General features: G+C 52.1%; 2 protein-coding genes across 2 annotated transcripts; both read left to right on the top strand.

Annotated features, from left to right (window-relative positions):
* Positions 1-793: 793 nt before the first annotated feature.
* C1QC (complement C1q C chain) lies at positions 794-5,532 on the top strand. Its single transcript, XM_010957394.3, has 3 exons — positions 794-952; positions 1,246-1,423; positions 4,419-5,532. Exons 2-3 carry the CDS (start codon positions 1,246-1,248, stop codon positions 4,973-4,975), a joined length of 735 nt encoding a protein of 244 aa, XP_010955696.1. The 5' UTR covers positions 794-952; the 3' UTR covers positions 4,976-5,532.
* Positions 5,533-9,048: 3,516 nt separating this feature from the next.
* On the top strand, positions 9,049-14,358 carry C1QB (complement C1q B chain). The gene is made up of 3 exons (XM_010957392.3): positions 9,049-9,206; positions 12,268-12,471; positions 13,642-14,358. The coding sequence occupies exons 2-3, from the start codon at positions 12,291-12,293 to the stop codon at positions 14,214-14,216; spliced, it is 756 nt and encodes a 251-aa protein (XP_010955694.2). The 5' UTR covers positions 9,049-9,206; positions 12,268-12,290; the 3' UTR covers positions 14,217-14,358.
* The last annotated feature ends 8,300 nt before the right edge of the window (positions 14,359-22,658 follow it).

Genomic DNA, 22,658 nt, shown 5'->3' with positions numbered 1-22,658 from the left:
TGCGACTGGCAACCCACAATCAGCCTTAATAAGCTCCAAGATCAGAGACAGGGATGGCAGGGAGGTGAGGGAGGTGGTACTGGCAGGGAAGGTGGAAGCATCAGGGGCCCCAGCAAAGGAAGAGGCACCAACATGCAAACCCTGGGCCTCATCCACCACCCAATATACAGATGAGAAGACTGAGGTCTAGGGGCCAGTGGTTTGATGAAGGCCTTGGAGCAAGGGAGTGACAGGGCTGGAAGGAGACCCCAAGGCTACTGACTTTGTATCCAGAGGAATCCATCCACCACAGCAGGCTTCCTGCCATAGCAAAAGGGAGAGGGCATATGGAAGTTTCTAGAGTAAGACCTGCCACTTGACAAGTGTATATGAGACTTGTTTCTGGGGGCAGCTAAGCAGAGGGGTCTGAGAAAGGCCTTGGACTCAAGAAACCACTCACTATGTGACTCTGAGCAAGGGTTTTCCCCTCTCTGAGCCTCAGTTTCCTCACCTGTAAAGGAGAGGGGTTATAACCTCCCCCTAGGGATCTTGTGAAACAGCTGAGTCTCAGGCCCAGTAAATACCAACAAACGGGGATGGGCGTTAGATGGGCTGAACTTTACTTTGGGGGAAGTCTGGCAGGCACTGGTGTTCACCCACACACACACACAACCTTCATCAGATTCAGGACAGTGGACACTTCCTCATTTCAGACACTCATGACCTGGAAGTGGGGGGACACAGGGGTGTCACTGTGGTCAGCCTGGCTCAGCACCCAAAAGAAAGTACTGAGTCAGGAAAAATTATGGGAAAGGGGATGTGGTATTGTGGGGGAGGAGAGGAGGGGGCCGTCCAGTCTGCTCTGGGCCCTCCTTGCTCTGTCCACTCTGACACGGTGTCCTCCAGCTTTGGTGAGGGGAAGCAGATCTGAGGACACCTCTGGGACCAGACCAGAAACCTCCCGCCTGTCCAGGTGAGAGCAAATGGCAGTTTTACCCCCACCACTTTCCTGAAGCATGGCCCCAGGGACCATCTGATTTGTGAGAGGAAGGAGGGTCCCCATCTCTGCTGAACTGGGGGCCTGAGCTTGAGGAAGAGGCCCCACTTTCAATCCATCGTGTGGTCCCAAGGGCCGAGCGGCCTGGGGAAGGGAGGCAGGCTCCTAAGGACTGTGAAGGGTGGGCCCTGGGGAGAAAGAGGGTGAGGAAGGTGGGTGAGGGGCTTGGGGGCCAACTCAGCTCTCTCATCATCTACCTCCTTCCCCAGATGGACATGAGGTCCAGCTCCTGGCCCCTCCTTGTACTAAACCTGCTGCTGCTTCTGCTGGCACTGCCACCTGGGGGCCAGGCCGCAGACTGCTATGGGATCCCAGGGATGCCGGGCCTGCCCGGGGCCCCAGGGAAGGATGGGTACGATGGACTGCCGGGGCCCAAGGGTGAACCAGGTGAGTCTGCTGGCCTGATGGGGAGGGGTCACCCAGGGCCTGAGGGCAGGGGTCAGAGTGTCCATCCGGGGCTGACCCGGGGAAAGGGAGACAGCAGCTTGACGGCAAAGAGCATGATCCCTCCAGCCACACCTGCTCCCAGGGCAGAGTCTTAACTCTTGTGTCGGTCTAGACCGTCTCCCCTAGAGCCCAGACCTCCAGCCTCCCCAGCTCACCTCTCTGCTCCTCAGAGAGCACAGATTCCTCACCTGATAGTAGGGAGAGAACAAGAACACCTGCCAGAAGGTGGCAGCGAGGATCACCAGAGATGGTCTGGGTGAAAACCTTTGGCGAACTCTAAAACACTCTGCTACTGTTTTATTACAACCCCTCCTCAACTTGCCCTGCAACATGGACCCATGAGGGGAAGTGGGTGCCCACCTGGCCAGGGTTCAAATCCCAGTCCCCGCCACTTCTCACTGTATGAACTTGCACAAGTTATTTAACCTCCCTGTGCCTCAGTTTCCTCATCTGTAAAATGGAGAGATGGTAATACCTACTGCACAGAGGTGCTGTGATGACTCATGTGATCAAACCTAAAGCAGCACGAGCACATGGTAGGTATCAGTAAGTGTGCACTCTGGTTGTTACTGCTGTTGTCATCTTTGTTTTTGTCAGAGATCTGTGCTCACCCACCTCCCTAGGATTCTGGGTAGTTGGAAGGATGGGGGGTAAGAAGTCAGGATCACAGCCACAGAATCTTCTGTCGGAGAGTCATGGGCAAGAGGGCTGAGGACATGAACAGGTGCGGTGCTGGGTGAGAGCTGGAGCCTGGGGGTGGCCTTGCCTGTGCGTAGGTGCACATCTAGGGGGTGGAGTGTGTCCGGAGCGGGCATGGGTGGGGTGGGGGTGGCAGAGGAAGTGGGCGCAGGAAGCCAGGGGAGAGGAGGGTCCTTAGGAATTCCTCACTGTCGTCTTCCCTCCTGGCAAGACAGTGGAATTGTACCAACATTCCAGACGGAATTCTTCAATTTGCGGTGAGCTGGATGAAGCCCCCAGGTCTATCATTTTTCAGGACTCTCTACTTCACAGCTGCCTCTGCCATCTCACTGCCTGGGGTAGATGATGGCCACTAATTTTTGAGCCCCCACTTTGTGCCAGGCATAGTACCAAATGCTCTACATATATTCATCTCATGGGGAAGATAAAATTAACTCTATTTTACCAATGAGAAAACTGAGGCCAAAATCCTATGAAGAAGCAATATACTCCTATTTTACAAATGTCAAAGCTGAAGTTCAGAGAGATTGAGCAGCTTGCCTCAAGTCACATACTGGAATCCTGTCCAACCCTTAAGCACCATCCTGCGCTGCCTCTTAAGCCCCTTCCCCACTGCAGTGTCCTGCCCCTCCCAGTCTGTTGCTGGAAGATATCCTGAAGGATGAGGCACAAGTCTGCTCAGCATCACTGACAGCATCATGGGGACCTGACATTACTGAGCACTGCCTATGAGGTGCCGGCACGTGTCTCCTCCCACCCCATGCTTCCAGCAGCCCTGTGGGATCTGTTCTGTTATGCCCTTATCTCAGCTGGGCAAACAGAGGCTCTGGGAGGGGAGGTCATCTGCCCAGGATCATGTGGCCTGAAGCCTAGGTCTGCTGGGTTCTGATTCCCCCCTCCTAACCCTGAGACCTAAAAAGCTCACAGTTCACAGAGGATCTGTCACAGTAGGTCTGCACAGACACCCACCCTTAGGGAAGTTAGAGAAGGAAGTGCCCACAAAGGCCAGTGAGGGTGGTCAGAGACGGCTTCCTGGAAGAAGAGATGAGCCAGGCCCTAAAAGATGAGTATGGCTTGGATAAGGGAAGAAGCTGAGAGGATCAGATAATCAGGAAGGGAATAAGAATCAGATGCTCTGACTAGGACTCAGCCAGACTTAACTTTGAGTCCTGCCCCCACCTCCTATGGGCTGCATGGCCTTAGGCAAGTCTCTGGCCTCAGTTTCCTCATCTGTAACATGAGAAAAGTTGAATTAGGCCAACTGCCACAGAGGCTGAATTGGGCTGAGTGGGGCTGGGGGAGCTGGAGAGAGCACATGCCAAGCTGGCCTGGGTGGTTCCAGCTCACAAAAGGAAACAGATTTTCTGGGGCTCCGAAGCTTATAGAATGTTGTGGACCCTCTTTAAGAAAAATAATACAAAATAAGGATACATTTGATTGGGGGTTTGGTTACACAAATCTACACATGCTACAAAACTGTATTAGAACTACACACACACACACACACATACTGCATGTAAAAGTGGAGCTCTGTGGTCATACTAAGATCAATTTCCTGGTTTTGATTTCATACTTTAGTTATGTAAGATTGGGGAGAACTAGGTAAAGGGTGCAGGAGACCTCCATGTCCTTGTGTTTTTTGTTTTTTGTTTTTGCAACTTCCTGTGATTCTGTAATTATTTCAACATAAAAACTTGAAAAACTTATAAAATTATTTAAAGGGCCTTGAGGGGGCCAGTGCAAGTTAATGGGGCCTGAAGCTTAAGTCTTACGAGTTATCTGGGAAATTTGCCTCTGACTAATCTTCTGATTTTTGTCAAGAGCAACTAGGAACCTAGACTTTCAGGTGAGGCAGTACCTAAGGCCACATACTGTCCATGGGGTGACAGTCATGGCCTCTGGCACACTCTCTGAGATCCTGCCCAGCTCTGACACCCTGAGCTGGCTGGTCCAACCCTCTCAGTCACAAATGTGGAAACTGAGACCAAGAAACAGGGTCAGAGGGCAAGACATGGGGAAGCAGGACTTGAACCAGGGTCTCCCTCCCCTCTGGCCAGCTTATAAGCTTCTCCCTTCCCTCCTACTCTCTGCACACTGCTCCAGAGTGGCTAGGCCATCTGGGGAAAAGAGATTCCAGAGACCAAATGCTACTGGTATGCCCCCTGGAGGACAGCCCCATGGTCCTTCTTCCCTGTCCCCTGCCCCATCACTTCCTTCCCACCTGCTCTCTCCCCAGGAGTCCCAGCTACCCCTGGGACACGAGGACCCAAGGGTGAGAAGGGAGATCCCGGCAGACCTGGCTTTCCTGGGAAAAATGGTCCCATGGGAACCCCTGGGCTTCCGGGGGCTCCCGGAGCCATGGGACCCCCTGGGGAGCCAGGTGACGAGGGCAGATACAAGCAGAAGCACCAGTCTGTGTTCACCGTCACACGGGAGACAGTCCAGTTCCCGGTCGCCGGCACCCTGGTCAAGTTCAACAGGGTCATCACCAACCCGCAGGGAGATTATGACACGAGCACCGGCAAGTTCACCTGTAAAGTCCCCGGCCTCTACTACTTTGTCTACCACGCATCGCACACAGCCAACCTGTGCCTGCTGCTGTACCACAACAATGTCAAGGTGACCACCTTCTGTGACCACATGTCCAACACCAAGCAGGTCAGCTCGGGCGGTGTGCTGCTGCGGCTGCAGGTGGGCGACCAGGTGTGGCTGGGGGTCAATGACTACAACGGCATGGTGGGAACTGCGGGCTCCGACAGCGTCTTCTCTGGCTTCCTGCTCTTCACTGACTAGGGCGGGCCTGCTCCAGCCCCCTCACGGCCCCCTCTCCCTCAGCAAGATCCCACTGTGCCGCATCCTCACTCAGGCCATTCTCACCGCCAGATGGACTCCTCCTCCAGGAAGCCCACCCTGCCCTCCTGCCCCATGACTTTTCTCCCTCCTCTGAGCTCCTTCAGGAATCACTGCTTTGACATTTAACCAACACCTTCTGGGACTGTCATTACTTTTTTCCAAGTCCTGGAAGAGATGGGGAGATATATAAATAAATAATTACATCAACAAATATGCCTGGCTCCGATTCCTCCCTGCCAATTCCTTGAAGAAGCAATTCCCTTCATCTTCCACTTTGCACCTGCCACAGCCATCTGTGGGCTGCAGATTCAGGCATCTAGTTGGTGCTCAGTAAAGCTTGGTGCCAAGGTTGAGATGCTCAGCACCATTTGGCCTTTTGGGAGAGAGATGCTCAAATGCGGCTGAAGGCTGCAAGGGGTCCCCAAGGTGCCGTCTGCTGTCACTTGTTTGGGTGAGAGGCACTGCTGTCATTAAAGGCATCCATGCTCACAGGTTAACGGGAGTGTGTTTTAATTCTAAGACCTGTGTTGACTGATGTTGAATTTTGGGGACACCCATGCTGGGAGGGGTGTGGGCTCAGGTGGGCCTAGCATAGAAAAAGCCAAGATGCGCAATGAATTTGTGCTGAATTAATGAGTGAATTGGGGTGAATGAATGAATGAATGTGGGTAAATGAATGTCTAAAAGCAGAGTAAATGAATAAATGAATTAAAAAATCGTAATAGCTAACATGCATTTAGCACTCACTATGCACCAGGCATCATGCTAACCCATCTATTAAATCATTTAATATTCATAACTATGCTCTAGCTGGGCGTGGGTGGGTGAGGGAGAGTGAGAATCTGATTCCCGGATGTCTGATTCACCCCGAAGAACTGAGACTCTGGGAGCCCCCAGGAGATCACCCAAAACCACTGCTGCCCACAAGCCATCAGAGTTTCACTGTGAGGTTCCTGATGGTTGGGCCCAGCTGCCCTGATCTTTGTTGGAGGACCAGGAAGCAGCTATAAGCTGCTGCAATTTCACTGTGCAGATCACGAGAAGGGGTTGACAGTTCAGGTTCAAAAAGGTAAAAAGTGTAACTTTCCTGTGGAGATTGCAGGTCTGGCCTCAGAGCCCAGTGAGACCTGAGGTTCACTCAGGCCAGGGAGAACCACCCTGGCCTGGCTGGGCTCTCAGCTTTGCTCCACAAGGCCCCTCAGAGCTCACAGAGGCACGAGACGGGCTGTAACAGCAGGGGCTCGAGCCCAGCTCTCCAACCACTGCCGTCCACTTTTGTTCCTTTGTTCCCAAAAGAAGCTCACACCTCCATAGCTTTGCCCCAAATGGTCCTTCATTCTGTAGTGCCCCCAACCCACTCACACAAATCCTCTGTCCACCTGGATAATACAACTCAGCTGTCAGAAATCAACACAAAGATCACCTCCTCCATGAAGCCTTCCCTGATTCTCTCATTCATGTCCCCACAGCGCCTTCCACCAACCTGGGCCACAAACCCTGACTCATTAGAGCCCGGGTTCTCAAATTGAAAGGGGGGAGGGAGGTACAACAAAATACCTGCAGACTTAGTTACAAAACAAAACAAAACAAAACAAAAAAGGACCCAAGCCTGTTTTATAAGGGTTTGAGGAGGATGGAACTGTGGGTGGGTGGACAGTTTCTAGGTGAAGTCAAAGCATGTGATCCACCAACTGGCTTTCATGCACTTATTTACTTACAGGTCTGCCTCCCCCACTGGACTGTGAGCATCCTTGATGGCAGGACCACTTTGATCCATGCCTGGCGCATAGTAGGGCATGGGAAATATGTCCAATGAGGAGGAGGAAGGAGAGATGAAGACATACACACACACACACACACACACACACACACACACAGAGCATAAACAGAGGCCAGGGCCTAGGAACCCAGCCCGGTTGACAGAGTCTGAGAGCCTCTGGCAGGGACAAGGCTGGGGTCACGGGGCCACTCCACTCACAGCTCACCTCCAGCAAGCACTTAGCAGTCCACCTGGCAATGCCCCAAGTGGTACACCTTTCTTCTCATTTCTCTTGTGTTTAAAAAAATCAATACCCGTTTATGTAGTTCACAGTGTCAGATCAGAAACCTGTACTTTGGAAACGACCATTTTTGTGCCATTTTTATTTTCCATAATTGTTTCCTTGTTGTTCTTTCTTTGTCAGGAAAGACAGACTTTTGAAAATGCCAGCTTGTCTGTTGAGCTGAGGAGAGCTGGGGGAAGATTTTTAAGGTGGGCAGCAAGGGTGGGACAGGAGCCAGAACAAGGGTCCCCCAAGGGTCAGGGAGCCTCTTTCAGACCACGGGACATTGAGGGGTCTTAAGGCTCCTTTCTCACCCTCTGTAGGGATGGTTCCTCTCTGTCAGGGATGCAAGCAGCGATTTTAAGGGTGCAAAGACCAGCTGGCTGCCACTCAGGGGCCAAGGCCCAGAGACTCCCAGCTCCTGAGCCTAATCCAGGCACTGCTCCTGTGTTATCTAGGCTCCAAGAAACTGGGAAACTGAGGTCAATAAACGTGCCTGAGACCACATAGCTAGAAAGAGGCAGACCTGGGATTCAGACTTGGGAGGGGCTGATTCCAAAGCCCATGCCCTGCCCCCTGCCCCCAAATCTGCTGTTTTTCTATTCTCAGGCTCATGTTGCTTCTACCCCAAGTTCAAGCCCAACTTTTCCCATTGTCACCAGCCACTAAGTCATTGGAGGCTTGGCTGAGCTCAGAGACCCTTGGGTTTTATCAAACGAGTCTCTTCTTTCCCTGTCACCCATTGCAGTAAACTCTCCCATCAGGCAGCATCCACAAGCCCAAAGATTTTCTATCATCTCCAAGTATGAATGTCAAGAAGGCCCTCCTGACCTATGGCAGCTCCTGGGACTTGCCAAGCAACCATCCTTAAGCGGGCATCGCATTGCCTTGGACGCAGCCTCAGTAAGAGGGCTGATACCCCAGTGCCAGGGATACCTGGCTCTGAGTCCTGCATCTGCCACTAGCATGAGGTGTGGGCTCCTGCAGCCACTTCTTGTGACATTCTTCACAGGAGCAATGAAGCCATTGTGTCATTCAATGTTTAATACCAGTCTACCCCAGTAGAAAAGACACTCCGTGGGGGCAGGAACCAGGGCTGATTTTCTCTTGGCTGTATCTCCAGTGCACACAGAGGCTCACGATAAATATTTGTTGAATGGTGACTCTCCCCTCTGGGCCTCGGTTTCCCCATATATAAAAGGAGCAGCATGGGCTCGGTGACCTCCAAGCTCCTCTCCAGCCCTGACTTGCTGTGATTCCAGGATCCACAAGCACCAGGCTCCTGCCTGTGCCTATTACCGCCATCAGCTGCAGGCCCTGCTGGAAGCAGAAGAAGGGGTATAAATAAATAATGACCACACTTAAAATTCGTTTTTTATTATTAGGTTATTTTCTGAGAACAGGGCAAGAGCAGGGGTGCAGAATGGAAAGAAAGCAGAAGACATGAGCCCAGAAAGGGGAGGCCTGGGACATGGTATGATATTAACAATTCACGTGTGCACTGCACTTTACAGTTTACCCTTCTCTTTCTCCTCCACTATCCCATCAGAGCCCCCTGGTGCCCGGTGCAATCTGTAGAGCAAGTGCAATTATGACCCCATCATAGAGCAGAGGAAACTGGGGCTCCCTTGGGGTCCCTTGGCTGAGATGTGTAGCTGTTAAGTGGCAGAGCTAGAATTTGAATCAAGGTTTCTGACTCCATATCCAGACCTCAGGCCCCAGGCCAGACACGTTCTCATGCCATTGAGGAACATCTCTGTTCCCTGCAGAAGCTCCTGAGGTCAGGGACTTTGGCAGGCAAGCCCCACGTTGTGGACATTCTCCCGGAACAGCCTGTTCCCCTGCTGAGCTGGTGAAACCAAATTCGCCACCCACCCATCCGCTTTACAGTAAACCCCTCCAGATTGCAGAAATGGGACCTGAAACTGCCTGAAGACAGCAAAACAGGGTGCGAATGGGGTAACAGGGAGGGGGGCTGGCTTGCTGGGCCCCTGGGAGGGGGCTGTCAGGGGAAGGCCCTCTTGTCTCTGGGAAATGGAACTTCTGCTTTGGACTGAGGACGGCCAGCTCCCGGCTCCTGGTCCCACTGCTGCCCAGCCCAGCGGCATCACAGGACGCCAGGTTCCCAGGTGAGGATGGGGCTCAGCACCTGGGGGTACTGAGCAGAGGGTGGTGAGTCCCAAAGTATAAGCTGTGCAACCCCTGCCTCAGAGCCAACTGGGGTGATTGGCAGGGAGGATTCCTTGGGCTCAGTTCCAGACCTCGGGAATCAAACTCTCTGGGAGTAGAGGTTGGGATTCTGTTGCTACCAGAAGACCCAGGTAATGGGGAGGCAGCCTAAACTGGGAGCCACCAGAGTAAAGGCTTGGAGGTCACCCTGCTTCTGCCTCTCAGGGGCTGGTGATCGGGGCCAAGATGCATAACCTCTCTCAACCTGGACCGTTTCCAGGGATAGCAGGATCTTTCAGGGGTGCTGGGAGCCCTAAAGGAGATCAGCTCAGTCAGGGCCTAGTCCACTACCTGGTTCAAGATATATCAGAGGCAGAGGTGACATTGGAACCCAGGTTCCCGTGCACCCAGCCCAGCATGTCTCCAACACCTGCCTCCTCTTGTTTCCTCACAGGCTGGTAAGAAGCTTCAGCCTGACTCTTTCAAGGAAGTAGCAGGACTTGCAGGTGCAGCTGCGATTAGTTATCAGTTAGTCCTGAGAGAGCTCGGTGCTGTTTGCAGGGGAGGGTGCAGGCTTGGGCACCACACCAGGGATGTTGTCCCTTCCAGGTTCCATCTCAGGTAATCCTCTGGTAGAACTGTCAGATCGAAATTAACTTTGCCAAAGGCTCAGAGAGGTTAAGGCACTTGCCTGAAGTCATGCAGCAAGGCAGCAACAGAAAGGGAGATCAAAGTCAAGTCAGCCTGTCTCCAAGTTAATTGGACAGGGACCGTTGGGGCTCGAAGGAGATGGCAGGATAGGAGATGCGGGGAGAGGAATGAGGAGCAAGGCTGCTGGCGGTGATGAATGCTGAAGGCAGAAGGGATCAGGCCAGGTGAGTTTTAAGTCCTTAACTGGGTCTGAGATGCAGTGGCCCCTGAAAACTCCCCCCACCCACCTCTGGCTTCCCCCCAAAACCCCAAGTCTCATCAGGACCCTGCTCCCCTCAACCCCCACCCCACCCCCACCCCCAGCAGCCAGTCAGAGCTCCCTCCACCTGACAGACCTCCTCTCCCTGAGCCCCATCTCCCAAAGGGACCAGATTCTTTTCTACTTTTCCAATCATCCTGCATTATGTCCTGAAACTTGAGGATTCCTGGATGATGCTGATAACAAAAAAAATAGTTAATATTCATTAAGCATTTCCAATCTTCCAGGCTGTCGTAAGCCCTAACTCATCTTCCTCCCGCCAACCCTGCAAGGTGGAGGTTAGTAATATCCCCATTTCACAGAAGGGGAAACTGTAGCCAGAGAGAAGCCACTTGCCTAAGGCCCATAGCTAAGAAGGGAAGAGGCCTGATTTGGACCCGGGCAGTGGTGCTTTCCGGGCCTTTCACCGTTGGTGATTGTTTGCTACCCAGACAGCTGCAATAATAGTAATGATAAAGGCCTTCAGCATGCTCCGGCCCCGTACCCAGCACTGCTCTAAGTACAGCCCATGCTGTAGCTCCTTCTGTTCGGCTGTCTGGCTCCAAAGCCCATGTTTTAACCACCAGGTACAGAGGCATCTTAATGTAACACCCGTGGGGTTTAGATCCAGTGGGAGTGAGTTTGAATCCCAGCCACACCGGGGCTGGGTGACCTTGACTGAGGTTCCTGCCTTCTCTAATGCCCAGTTTCTTCATCTGGAAAATGAGAAGGCAGGAGTGCTTTCTCAGCGGGCTGTTGTAGGGACCAAATTAAATGAGATAATGGCCTGTAAAGCATTTGGCAGAGAGCCTGGCACCTGCTAAGTGCCCAACACACTGATTATTAAAGTTGTCAAATTGTTGTTTTGTAAAATCTCCAGCAAGATAAGCAGGATCGTCCCTGGAGCCACCTGCTCTTGGGAGCCTGACAGAGCCTAAGCCGGTCGCCCATGGCCCTGGTCACACTCACCTCTGCAGCCCCCTTTCCTTGGTGCCCAGCACAGCTTCTGGCCTAACTTAGGGGTCTGAGCCATGAATTGATTAAGACCAGACAGAGGGCCTGAGGCTAATTTTCTGAGCATGTGAACCCAAAATCAGCAGGTTCTTCTGGTCTCAGGAAAGCTCCTTGTGTCACATTCTGGATTGGCAGGGTCTGATCTAGAGCTCAGAACCCCATGATCTCTCCCATCCATGGCCTTGCCTGGATCCCCACAGTTATTCTGGGAGGTGGGTAGGGACAATTCTGCTCTCCTCTTTAAAGAGCAGGAAACTGCTCAGCCTTTGTGGGCTGAGGGGCAATGAGGGAAGACTTCCTGGAGGAAAAAGGCTTTGACCCAAGCCTTGAAGGATGGGGAGAATTTGGATCTGGGTAAAGGCAGAAGGGTCTGCCTTGGTAGGCAATGAGCTTCCCATCACTGAGATGGTACAAGCCATAGATGGAAGAGGCCTTGGCAGAGATGTTACAGAGGAGACTTAACAGTAGGCTGAGGGTTCCTACAGAAGCCTGCTATGGAAGCAGACAGGCAGCCTGAATTCATAAACTCTAATAACTGAGAACACTTGGAAGAAAATTCCAAACCACAGCCATCAAGACCCTGACCCGCCTCTGTCCTCTGTAGCCTCCCTTCTCATCCTCAACATTCCAGCATCTGTGTGGCCTCTAGGCCTTTGCCCTCACTATCCTCTCCTCCTGGAACATTCTTGCTCCAACCCAGTCTGAATCTTCAGGTATCAGTCTAAACATCCCTTCTCAGAGATGCCTCTGTTGTCTAAAAAACTTCCCTGGTGGGAGAACTTCCCTCACAAAACCAGCCAGACCTCCAGGCACCCTTTCATTTCGGTCAGAGTATGAACCACAGTCTATGCCTTGTAAATTGACCTGTTTATCGGCTGTCTTACCCAAGACTGTCAGATCCATGAAGGCAGGGCCCAGACCTGTCTTGTTCATCACTGTATCCTCAGCACTCAGAACAGGGTCTGGTGGATAAAACACTCAGGGAACACAGGAACGAGTGAAGGAATGAATGAGCAAACCATGGTGGTAACCTGCCATATCTTCTTGTACCCCGACAGGGAGCTGCTGAGACAGTGCCGTGATGAAGTCCCAGAGGGGCAGCGGCCTGGTACTGCTGCTGTTGCTGCTCCTATGTCTGCTCCCTGTCTCCCCGGCCCAGAGCACCTGCACTGGGCAGCCACGCATCCCTGGCATCCCAGGCATCCCCGGGGCACCAGGTCCTGATGGCAAACCTGGGACCCCAGGGATAAAGGGAGAGAAAGGTACTGTGGACTTTGGGAACAGACTAGAGTCACGGACTGAGGGCCCATCTCCTGCCTCCCAAGTCACAGCTGCCCACCTTAGAAATTGCAAAACACTTGTAAATCCATCAACTTGCTGAGCCTTCCACAGTAACTTTGCAAGGAAGGAATTCTGATTCCCATTTTACAGATGGGAAAACTGATGTCCAGAAAGGCTACTTACCTACTTACCTGCCCAAGGGAGCCCAGTAAATGTTGAAGCTGAGACCAAACCAGGGCTCTCTTACCACTAAGTCCACCACAGTCACCCAGTCCTGGGTTACCTCCAGGGTAGGTGGCTTCACTTCTCTGAATTGCTATTCCCTCACCTATAAGATGTGGATAGTGATACTTTTGCAGGGGTGTCGCAGGGGGTTCAAATGAGACTTCCTGCCCCCCCCAAAAAATCCCTGCAAGATGTAGTTCATGTGTTCATTTAACCACAGCCAACTGCTCTCTTCATATAATCTCATTTAATCCTCGTGACCCCACAAAATAGCATCATCCCCATTTTACAGATGAGGAAGCTGAGCCTTGAAGAAAGTGACTCAGTCAAGGTGACACAATTAATAATGGCAGATGTGACATGAGAAGCACATCTGTCTGTCCCCCGAGTCCAGGCTCTCAGCCACTATTCCCAGCCATTCTCCTGGAAAAGGTTTTACCTGGTGTTGTGTCCAGCCAAGGAATAGTGGCTGTTTGGAGTGATGGGGTGAGAAGGATTCTAATGCCCACCTCCAGGTTCAGCAAGAAAGAATGACGCAATTGATTAAGGATGTGCGCCATCGGGGAGGGAGTGGAGAGGGACAGCACATGTGCCAAGGACTCCTGATCTCTGCTCCAGGCTTGTGCCTGTATGAGTTGGAGTGGAGGGTGGGCCCACACCTTCCTGAGGGAGATACCACTTCTCACCCCTACCGGATCTGTCCTCGTTACCATCAAGCACATCCCAGACTCAGAAAGCTGGGCTGGAGACTCAGAGGCCCTGCCCTATATCCCAACCTCTCACCCACAGGTGAGAAGTTGAGGTCCAGAGAAGAGTAGGGGCCTCTCCAAGGTTATGGGGCCAGGCTCCCTGTCTCTAAGCCCAGGCTCCTTCCTGGTCCTCAGTGATCTCTGGCCGCCTCATTTCTCTTGTCTCTGCCTTACCAGGGCTGCCAGGGCTACCTGGAGACCGTGGCGAGTTTGGAGAGAAGGGGGATCCAGGATTTCCCGGGATTCCAGGAAAAGTGGGCCCCAAGGGCCCTGTTGGTCCCAAAGGTGCCCCAGGGCCCCCCGGAGCCCGTGGCCCCAAGGGTGAATCAGGAGACTATAAGGCCACGCAGAAAATTGCCTTCTCCGCCAAGCGCACCATAAACACCCCCGTGCGGCAGGATCAGGCCATCCGCTTTGACCAAATAATCACCAACGCCAACAGGAACTACGAGCCTCGAAACGGCAAGTTCACCTGCACGGTGCCTGGCCTCTACTATTTCACCTACCATGCCAGCTCTCGAGGGAACCTGTGCATGAACCTATTCCGGGGCCGAGAGCAGATGCGGAAGGTGGTCACCTTCTGCGACTACGCCCTCAACACCTTCCAGGTCACCACAGGCAGTATCGTCCTCAAGCTGGAGATGGGGGAGAGTGTCTACCTGCAGGCCAACGACAAGAACTCCCTGCTGGGCATCGACGGCGCCAACAGCATCTTCTCTGGGTTCCTGCTCTTTCCAGACACAGAGGTGTGAACTGTGGGGCTGATTCATTCCCTCCCCTGCCAGCCATGCTCACTTTACCCCCAACACTTCCCCCAACCCGGCCAAAGCACACAGTAGGGCTCCATGGATGTTGCTGAATAAATGAGTAAATAAACTTATCAAGGCCAAGGGACAGTGGTCTAATTCAATTCTGTGTTCCAGCACCGGCACATAGTAGGTGCTCAGAAATGCTGCTTGAATGCTGGTTGAATGACTGAACAATGAATGAGTGAATGAATGACCTCTGAAAGCAGAAACTATCTAACTGGAGGTGACTGGAGGGCCAGACTTTGTGTCCAGCTCTGTGCCAGCCACACAATGGGAGATGGGGAAGGAATATCATCCACTGAGCACCTGCTATACTCCAAGCAGTGGGCTAGACCCTTTCCTCTTTGTCTCAACAATCCTCACACTCACCCCTGGAGATAGGTTGAATCATGCCCAGTTTACAGAGGAGAAAACTGAGGATCAGAGGAGCAAAGGGATCACCCTCAATCCCACAGCAGAGCTGGGATTCAAGGGCAAGCCTGCCCACCGATGACCTGAGACTTCTTTCAAGGCAAAATATCTAGGCCCCTAAAGGGGTTTTCTGTATGTAATGTCACAAACCTCTACCCAAGGGATCAAGGAGTCCTTCTCCAGTCCTAACTGCCCTTGGAATCTAGTCCCTTCCCCTTTTGATTCTCCCTCCATGCTCTTCCTTCCAATATCTTCCCAGCCTGGCTCAAGCTCAGCCATCCAGTTAGAACAAATGTCACTCCCCTACTCAATAACCTTCAGGGGCTCTGCACTGCCGGCTGGACATAGTTCTTGCCCACGAGTCTGGCATTCAAGGCTCTCTATGGATTGGCCTTCCAGTCTCAATCCTTCCTCTCCTGGATGAAGAATATCTCCACTCCAGACCAGCTGAGCCCTGTCTGTCTTCTAGGCAAGATCCATGCTTTCCTGCCCTTACTCTCACTGTTCCCCTTCCACTCTGCCTATCTAACCATCCTTTAAAACCTCATTTAAGCCACACCTTCTTCCTAAAGCTGGACCATTCCAGTCCTCACAGCTCTCCTCTGACCTCCTCTAACCCCACTTCTTACTTGCTCAAGTCCAGCACACACTACCTGCATCTCTGGCCTTTCACTCATGCTCACCCCGTTTCCCCAGCTAAGCTGTGAGCCCTTTACCCTGCTCATCTCTGAACCCCTCCCAGCCCTGCACCTGCTCTCTGCAGCCCCTCCTATTAGCCCCACCCCCCAAGACTCTCAACCAATCCTGACCTGAGGTAGGAGGGCTTTAAGGCACTCCAGCCTATCACATAGGGCCATGGCACCAGTCCAGTCCTGCTTGGCTAGCTTGTTTCTCAAGATTCCATTCATTGGGCCCAGCTTCTGCCCCATCTCCTGCGCTTCAAGCCTGGCCCCAACCCAAGATTCTCCAACAGAAACCTGGATGAAGCATTTCCTCCAGGGGCTAGGCCTTCTTTCTGCTATTCAACCCTTTCAGTGCAAACTGTCTGCCTGGTCTTTGAGTCAATAAAAGTAACCACACCACAACTGAGTTAATGGTTAGTGGTTTACGTGTATGAATTCATTCAGTCCCCACCACATTATCCTCATTTTTTAAACAAGAATCTGAGGCTCAGGGAGGGCAGGGGGTTTGCCCAGGGTCACACAGATTCAGGTGCACAGCCAGGATTGGAGCCTGCTTCTGTTTGCCTCAAAACTCTTGCTAAACCTGTAGATAAACCACCTCCTTGCCACCCACTCCTGTTGGAATTCCCTTCTGCTGTCCCCCAGGCTCCCACCCGAACTCATGGGACCTCTGGAGTCCATGTTCTCAAGCCTCTACAGTTGGGTCTGTCTACACAGGGCCACACTTCAACCCAAGGGCAGATCTGGCTGCTGGTGTCGAGCATGTGCTGGGCACCCCAACTTGCTGCAAGGACCCAGGAAAAGGCGACCATGGCCAAGAAATCAGTTTCTCTCCAGTGCTGCCTCGAGTCACTGGCTTTCCTGCAGGAACGGCGCTCCTCTGACTCCTGACCCATAAACGCTGACCCTGCCGCCCGTCCTCCACCAGACACACCCACACCCTCACCCGGCCACCAACAGCGCTCTCAACACTGCCCCTTTCATGCCTCCCCAACCCAGCTTCCAGATTCGCCAGAAACCCAGGGCTCTCACTGCGTATTCAGTCATGCCCACTGCAATCAATCACACCTTGCTTTACGCAAACATTAACTTATCTAAACCCTTCACCTTTGTTGTTTCTCCTTTCCAGCCCGTGAGGCGGGTTCGCCGCTACAGCTCTCCAGGGAGACGTTGGAGTCTCCTCACAGGAACCAGGACCAAGAATAATGGGGGAGCCCAGAAGAGACCTCAGACGGGTCTCAGGACTTTGCCTATCCCGTCACTTTGCCTATCCCATCACTGTTCAGACCTGCCTTTCCCCCTTTGCCCCTTCTCAGAGGGGATGGGGTTGAAACTCAGATCTCCTGGCTGGGCTAGCAGTTGGGCAGGGGAAGGAAGGGACATGGTCTCCTCATGCCTGTGTCCCTTGACCCTACACCCACCTTGACCCTGACTCCCAACCCTCAACATGCCAGAGCCCTTTTGGTTCCAGGTGACAGAAACCTCCTAGAACCCATTTAGGAGAAAAGGAGGGACTGATCAGGAGAGCCGAGCAGCGTCCTACAGGACCCAGGAGCAGGTGGGACAGCCCAGTCTCAGTGGATATGGGAGCCAGAGCTGGATGCCCCCCAGATCGAGGCTGCCATGTTTCTCTATGAGACCTCTCAGCTCTGAGCCTCTCTCTGCAGGCTGGCAGTCTCAACTGTTAAGACAAGTGAAGAGAAGTGGTTGCCCCCATGACAGCCTTGACCACCAAGTTAGCCCGTACCCCTCATCTCCAATTCCCAGTTCCCAGGAGAGGGGAATCTGATTGGCCCAGCTTGGAGCAAGGATACTCCTGGCCCAATGAGCTGAGGCCAAGAAGAAGCAGGCCTATAATAGTAGCAGCTCACAATTATTGAACTAAGTATCCAGCAAGTATTCTCTCCTGAACTGGTCACAGCAAGCCTAGGAGTAAATCTTCTAAGGCTCTGGTTCTCAAACTTGAGCAGGCATCACAGTCACCAGCAGGGCTTGTTAGAATCTGCATTTCCCAGGAGCCCCCACATGCTGCTGCTGCTGCCTGAGGGACCACATTTTAAGAACCACTGCTCTAATCTAATTGCTCCCACTCTATAGATAAGAATATTGAGGCTCAGGGAGGGGATGTTACTTGCCTATGTAGGATTAGGATTTAGATACAGACCTATGTAACCCTCCCGCCCAGACTGCAGTTGACCCAGCCCTGTGGACGGAGCAGATCTCAGGGCAGCGTGGGTGGCCCTACTCTGTCTGCGGCTTCCTGGCTATGTGCCCCATCCCTGCTTCTTCACCTCCACCCTAGTCCATCCAGACCGGCTTGCCCCTCCCAGTGACCCACAATCTTTGAGTCATTTAAAAAGAGGAATGGAGGGTGAAAGCAAAGAAGGAAGGCAGGGCTTGATAAGTAATAATAGTAACAGCTCACAGAGTGACCAATTTAATACTCAGCAACCTTTACAATCATGTCCCCCTTTTACAGAGGGTAACACTGAGACAGAGCAGTTAAGTGGCCTGCCTGACATTACACAACTAGTAAGTAATAGGACAGGATTTAATGCAAGGCACTTGGGCTTCAGAGTCACTGCTCCCCATGGAGAGCAGTGAGGAGGCCCCCTGAGGGGCTGGGTAGTGTGGCAGTTGAGGGCACTGGCTCTTGAATCAAACAGACTCAAGATCAAATCCTGCCTGAGCTTTTTACCAGCTCTGCAACAGAGTCAAGTGACTGCCCTGACCTTCTATGTCACCCTCTTACAAACAAGCAAACGATGCAGTAAGCATCCTGGTGCATGTCCGTGATTCTTCTCTCGGATTAAATTCCTAGAAGCGGACTCCCTAGGGGAAAGGATGTGCAAACTCTGAAGTCTTTGAAATTTGTTTCCAAACAGAAGGATGAGCTGTCAAGGCTGAACACACCAGGCCAGCTCCAGGCTTGCTGCCACCAGGGGGGAGCAGACACCAGGAGAAGGACGGCCTGGAAGAGGAGCTGGTGGACTGGACAGGATGCTCAGGCGGGACTTGGAGCTCCTGCCTCCTCCGTCCTGTCTCCCCAAGCCCATCCCACTCCCTGTGTGGGCTATGAGCTTCTGGGGTGGGATCAGCTCTGAAGACTCAAATTCTTCTAAACCAGGGTCCTCAGTGTGTGGTTCCAGCATCAGCATTCACCCCAGACTAGATGAATCAGAAAATCTGGAAACGGAGCCCCACAATCTGTGTTTTAACAAGCCCTCTAGGTGATTTTGATGCAGCTACAGTTTGAGAATCACTGCTGTGAACCAGGGATTGCCAAATTTTATTCTGTAAAGAGCCAGATAGGAATTTTTTTAGGCTTTAGGGCCATACAGTCTCTGTTGGAGCTACTCAGCCCTGCTTCTGTAGCATGAAAACAGCCACCAACAATATGCAAAGAACTGAGCATGGCTATGTTCCAATCAATCTTTAAAGACACTGGAATTTGAATATTATGTAATTTTCACATCACAAAATACTTATCTTTTGATTTTTTTTCCCCAACCATTTGGAAATGTAAAAACCATTCTTAGCCAGCAAGCTGTACACAGCCCGGGGGCAGGATTTGCCGTCCTGCTCTAGATAGACCCAGGCATGGCTCCAGGCTTGGAAGAGAAGAGCAGGAACTTGAACTCAGAACTGCCTGATTCCCAAGCCAGTCCACCTTCCCATAGGCTAGCCTGCCAGGTTCAGCCTTGGGACACTGACAGGAAAACTCTCTGGGTCTCGTTGTATTTGACGGTAAAAAGGGCATTGCAGTTCCTACCCTGAGTGATCAGAGCCACTCGGTCTCCAATTTTACGAAATCCCCTGAACGCTTGCTGGTGTCTAGGCTTCATCCTAGAGCTTCTGATTCCATAGGAACTGGAGGCCCCAGGAATCTGCACTGTTCTCAGACACCACAGGTGATGGCAATGCAGGTGGCCTTCTGTGTCCAGTGAGAAGGCTGAGCTGATGGACATGACAGCTGTGCCCAGTAGTAACCCAGCCTCTGCTCACAAGAGTCCATGGACTATGTGGAGTTGAGGGAAGAAGGGGAAACATTTCTTGTCTGTTGGAATCTACACAAGATGAGAAATGCAGATAGGGAGGAAAGCCTGGCGGCTCATGAACTGGAAGGACAGAGGGGCTGTATTCAGTTCCCACCCCTGCCACTCATAGGCTGTGTGTTCTCAGACTAATTACTTAAACTTTCTGGGTTACAGTTCCCTCTTCTGTAATATGAGGGTAACAATCATATACACCCCAGAAAGCTGATGAGGGTAAAATGGGATTCTATGTACAGAGCTCCTGACACAGAGAAAGTTCTCGACAAGAATTAGCTATAGCTATTGATGGGGGATGTCACTGGACCTGGGGTGCTGTGATGGTGCAGGACTCCTCAAATTCCAATGTGCACAAACCACACTCCCAGTCTTGGTAAAAGGTGTATTCCAATCCAGTAGGCCTGGGGTGGGGCCTGAGAACGTGCTTTTCTAACAAGCTCCCTGGGGACATTGATGCTGCTGAACCAGGGACCACACTTTAAGGGACCAGTTAGGGGCCCTGGTTCAGTCTGTTGATCTGCTGGGAACTGGAATTCTCTTGACCACGGGCAGTGGGTAGCACAGGAGCTGGTAGCTGGCGAGCACTCGGTGATAGATCTCTTACAGTGATTGCTGCCATCATGGTCGTGGTCATTATGTTCTGATGTGATGGGGAGGGAACTCACAGGCAGACAAAGGAAAGGACAAAGAGCAGAGGGTTCATCTCCTCGAAGCTGAGCACCCGTTGCTCTGAGCACTGTGGGTCTCACTCCCATTTCTCCTCCACATCCTCCCCTTTCTGGTCTCCTACTGACAACGGACACCAGGTGCTGTGCCTTAAACCCCCACTACCCACCACACACACACACACACACACACACACACACACACACACACACGGCCTCCTTTCAGAGCAAGCTGCAAGCTGCGTTTATTTTTGCACGTAGCCAGGAGGCATTCTCATAGACAACCCTGTTGGCCAGATGCAGGAGAAAAGGGTATTTGTTCAAGAAATCCAGCAAGGCCCACCCAGGGAGGGACACCCACAGTGAGGGGACCTGGCAGAGAAGGAAGCATCCTGGATGGGAAGCCAAGAGCTCACAGTTCTAGGTTGGCCTTGGAACCTGACTTACTGTGTGACCTCAGAAAAATAAGTATGCCTCTCTGAGCCTCAGACGTCCCCACGAAAGGAGAAGGTTTAACTAGATCAGTAGCATTAGACTTACTCATGACAGAGATTCTCAGGCCCACCCCCAAGCGTACTGATTAGGAACTTAGGAGAGCTTGTGACACCCACAGGAAAAAGGAGAGTTATTACAGGGTCACTGACTAGGGAGGATGCAGTGGCCACGTCTTCCATCACACCTCACTCATTCAGCATCCTCACCCATATGGAACATAACCTGGACCCAGAAGGAAACAAAGGAGGCTAGAAACAGACATGTCACAGCTCAGAAAGCCCAGAAGATACATGTTTATCAAATGAACGAATGAAAACGTGTGTGTTAGTTAACTAATTGACTGATGAATCTCTCTTACTCTAGAGAGTGCAGGGCCTGGAGACAGACATACATAATATAGGCTCAGTAAATAGTTGTTGAATGGAAGGAAGAAAGGCAAGATGGGAGGAATGTCAAAGTCATGACCTGCCTAGAGAGAGAGGGATGCAATAATGGTTCGTAGGCCCTTGGGACAATTTCCCTGGGAAGAGTTGGCATTTCCAGGGGAAGCAGAGGCAGGCAGGCAGGAGAAACTTAACTGAGATCATGAATGTGCCAGGCATACAGACATTAACCCATTTAATCCTCAGGATGACTCCCCCCTCCCCCGCCCCGATGCAAGCGTTGTCGCCTCCAAATGGAGGTGACTGGGGCTTATTCCCCAAGGACACAAAGAGAACAGGGGCCTGAGCATCTCCTGAGAGACACACCAGCAGCGAGTGGGCACATCTGATGGAACATATTTTCCTGGAAGCCTCCTTCCTTACTTCTGTTCCAGACCTTCCTGCCTCCCCAGCCTCATTCTCCCATGCTCTTCTGTGATTCTTCTCCTCTGTGCCATCTTGCATGCATGTGTCTCTATAAGCTCTTATGGCACCTGGGGAGCAGGGAGAATGTAAACAAACTGATGGCAGATAGAGGGCTAAAGAGGCAAATTTCCACATCTGGAGCATCTCCTGTGCCTCAGGCACCGCATGTGACGCTTTGTGCATGTTCCGTCACTGGCTTCTCACAAGAGCCCCACCTGGTTCAAATCCAGCTTTGCCACATTCTAGCTGGGTGACTTGAGCAAAGAAGTCACCTCCACCCTGAGCTTTCGTTTCCTTGGCTGTAGAATGGAGCTGTATTGGCTAATACTGGCATGAACACTAAGTGCCTGGTGCATAGAAGGCACACAATCAGAAGTGGTTTCTGTAAAGAACCACGTGCCACACCTGATACGTAGGAGGTCCTCAGCAATGCTAGCATCTTCATCTGTAAAATGAGACTTGGTTGTTGTGGGGTTTGAGAAACTGTAGGAGGCAAAAAAGCTTTGCACTTGGAGAAGCCCTGTGCCCACGCTGGGACAAATTTCCCTTTTACCTTCCAGCCTGGGTTTGCGGTGGGGGGTGGGCTGCACCACGGTGCCCGTCTGCAGGCTCTGCTCCTGAGTTCACACCTCTGGGGGCAGCTCTCTCCGCAGACACAGGTTTCCATAGGAGAGACAGCTGGGCCCTCGTTAAAAAGTCGTCTGCAGACCTTGTTTGGAACACGTCAGCTAATGTGATTAAAGACAGGACATAAATGTCAGCCTCTCCGGGACCCACCCCAGCTGGTTTCCGGGGAAGGAGCCCTGAAAAATGTGTTTTCATTCCTCCTATTTCTCAGTGCTGGATGACTGTCCAGGGCCTGTGAGGGGTGGCGAGAGGGACAGTCTGCCAGGTTGATGATTGTGTGACCTGGTGTCACCCATGCCCTTTGAGCCTTTTTTCTCATCTATAAAATAATGATGATAATCTGTGTGCCACGGGCTATTAAGAAGAGCAGGATGGTGCCTTGTACAGAGCAAGTGCACATAGCAACCAGGGAAGTAGAAACGTGGACACTGGGGAATAGAGCCACACTCTTTGTCTACAGAGATGCTCAAAGAATGGCCCCTAAGCTGGTAGGGACTTTGAGATCCTCAGTGAAAGGACATAAAAAGTAGGTAATGAGGGCAGAGTTAGATGCAGGAGCACTGTTCCAGCGTCATTGACTCATTGTGACCTCAGGTAAGTGACT

This window comes from Camelus bactrianus, chromosome 13, assembly GCF_048773025.1.
Source record: "Camelus bactrianus isolate YW-2024 breed Bactrian camel chromosome 13, ASM4877302v1, whole genome shotgun sequence".
NCBI lineage: Eukaryota > Metazoa > Chordata > Mammalia > Artiodactyla > Camelidae > Camelus > Camelus bactrianus.
The sequence above is the reverse complement of the archived record's forward strand: the minus strand, read 5'-3'. Positions and strand labels throughout refer to the sequence as shown.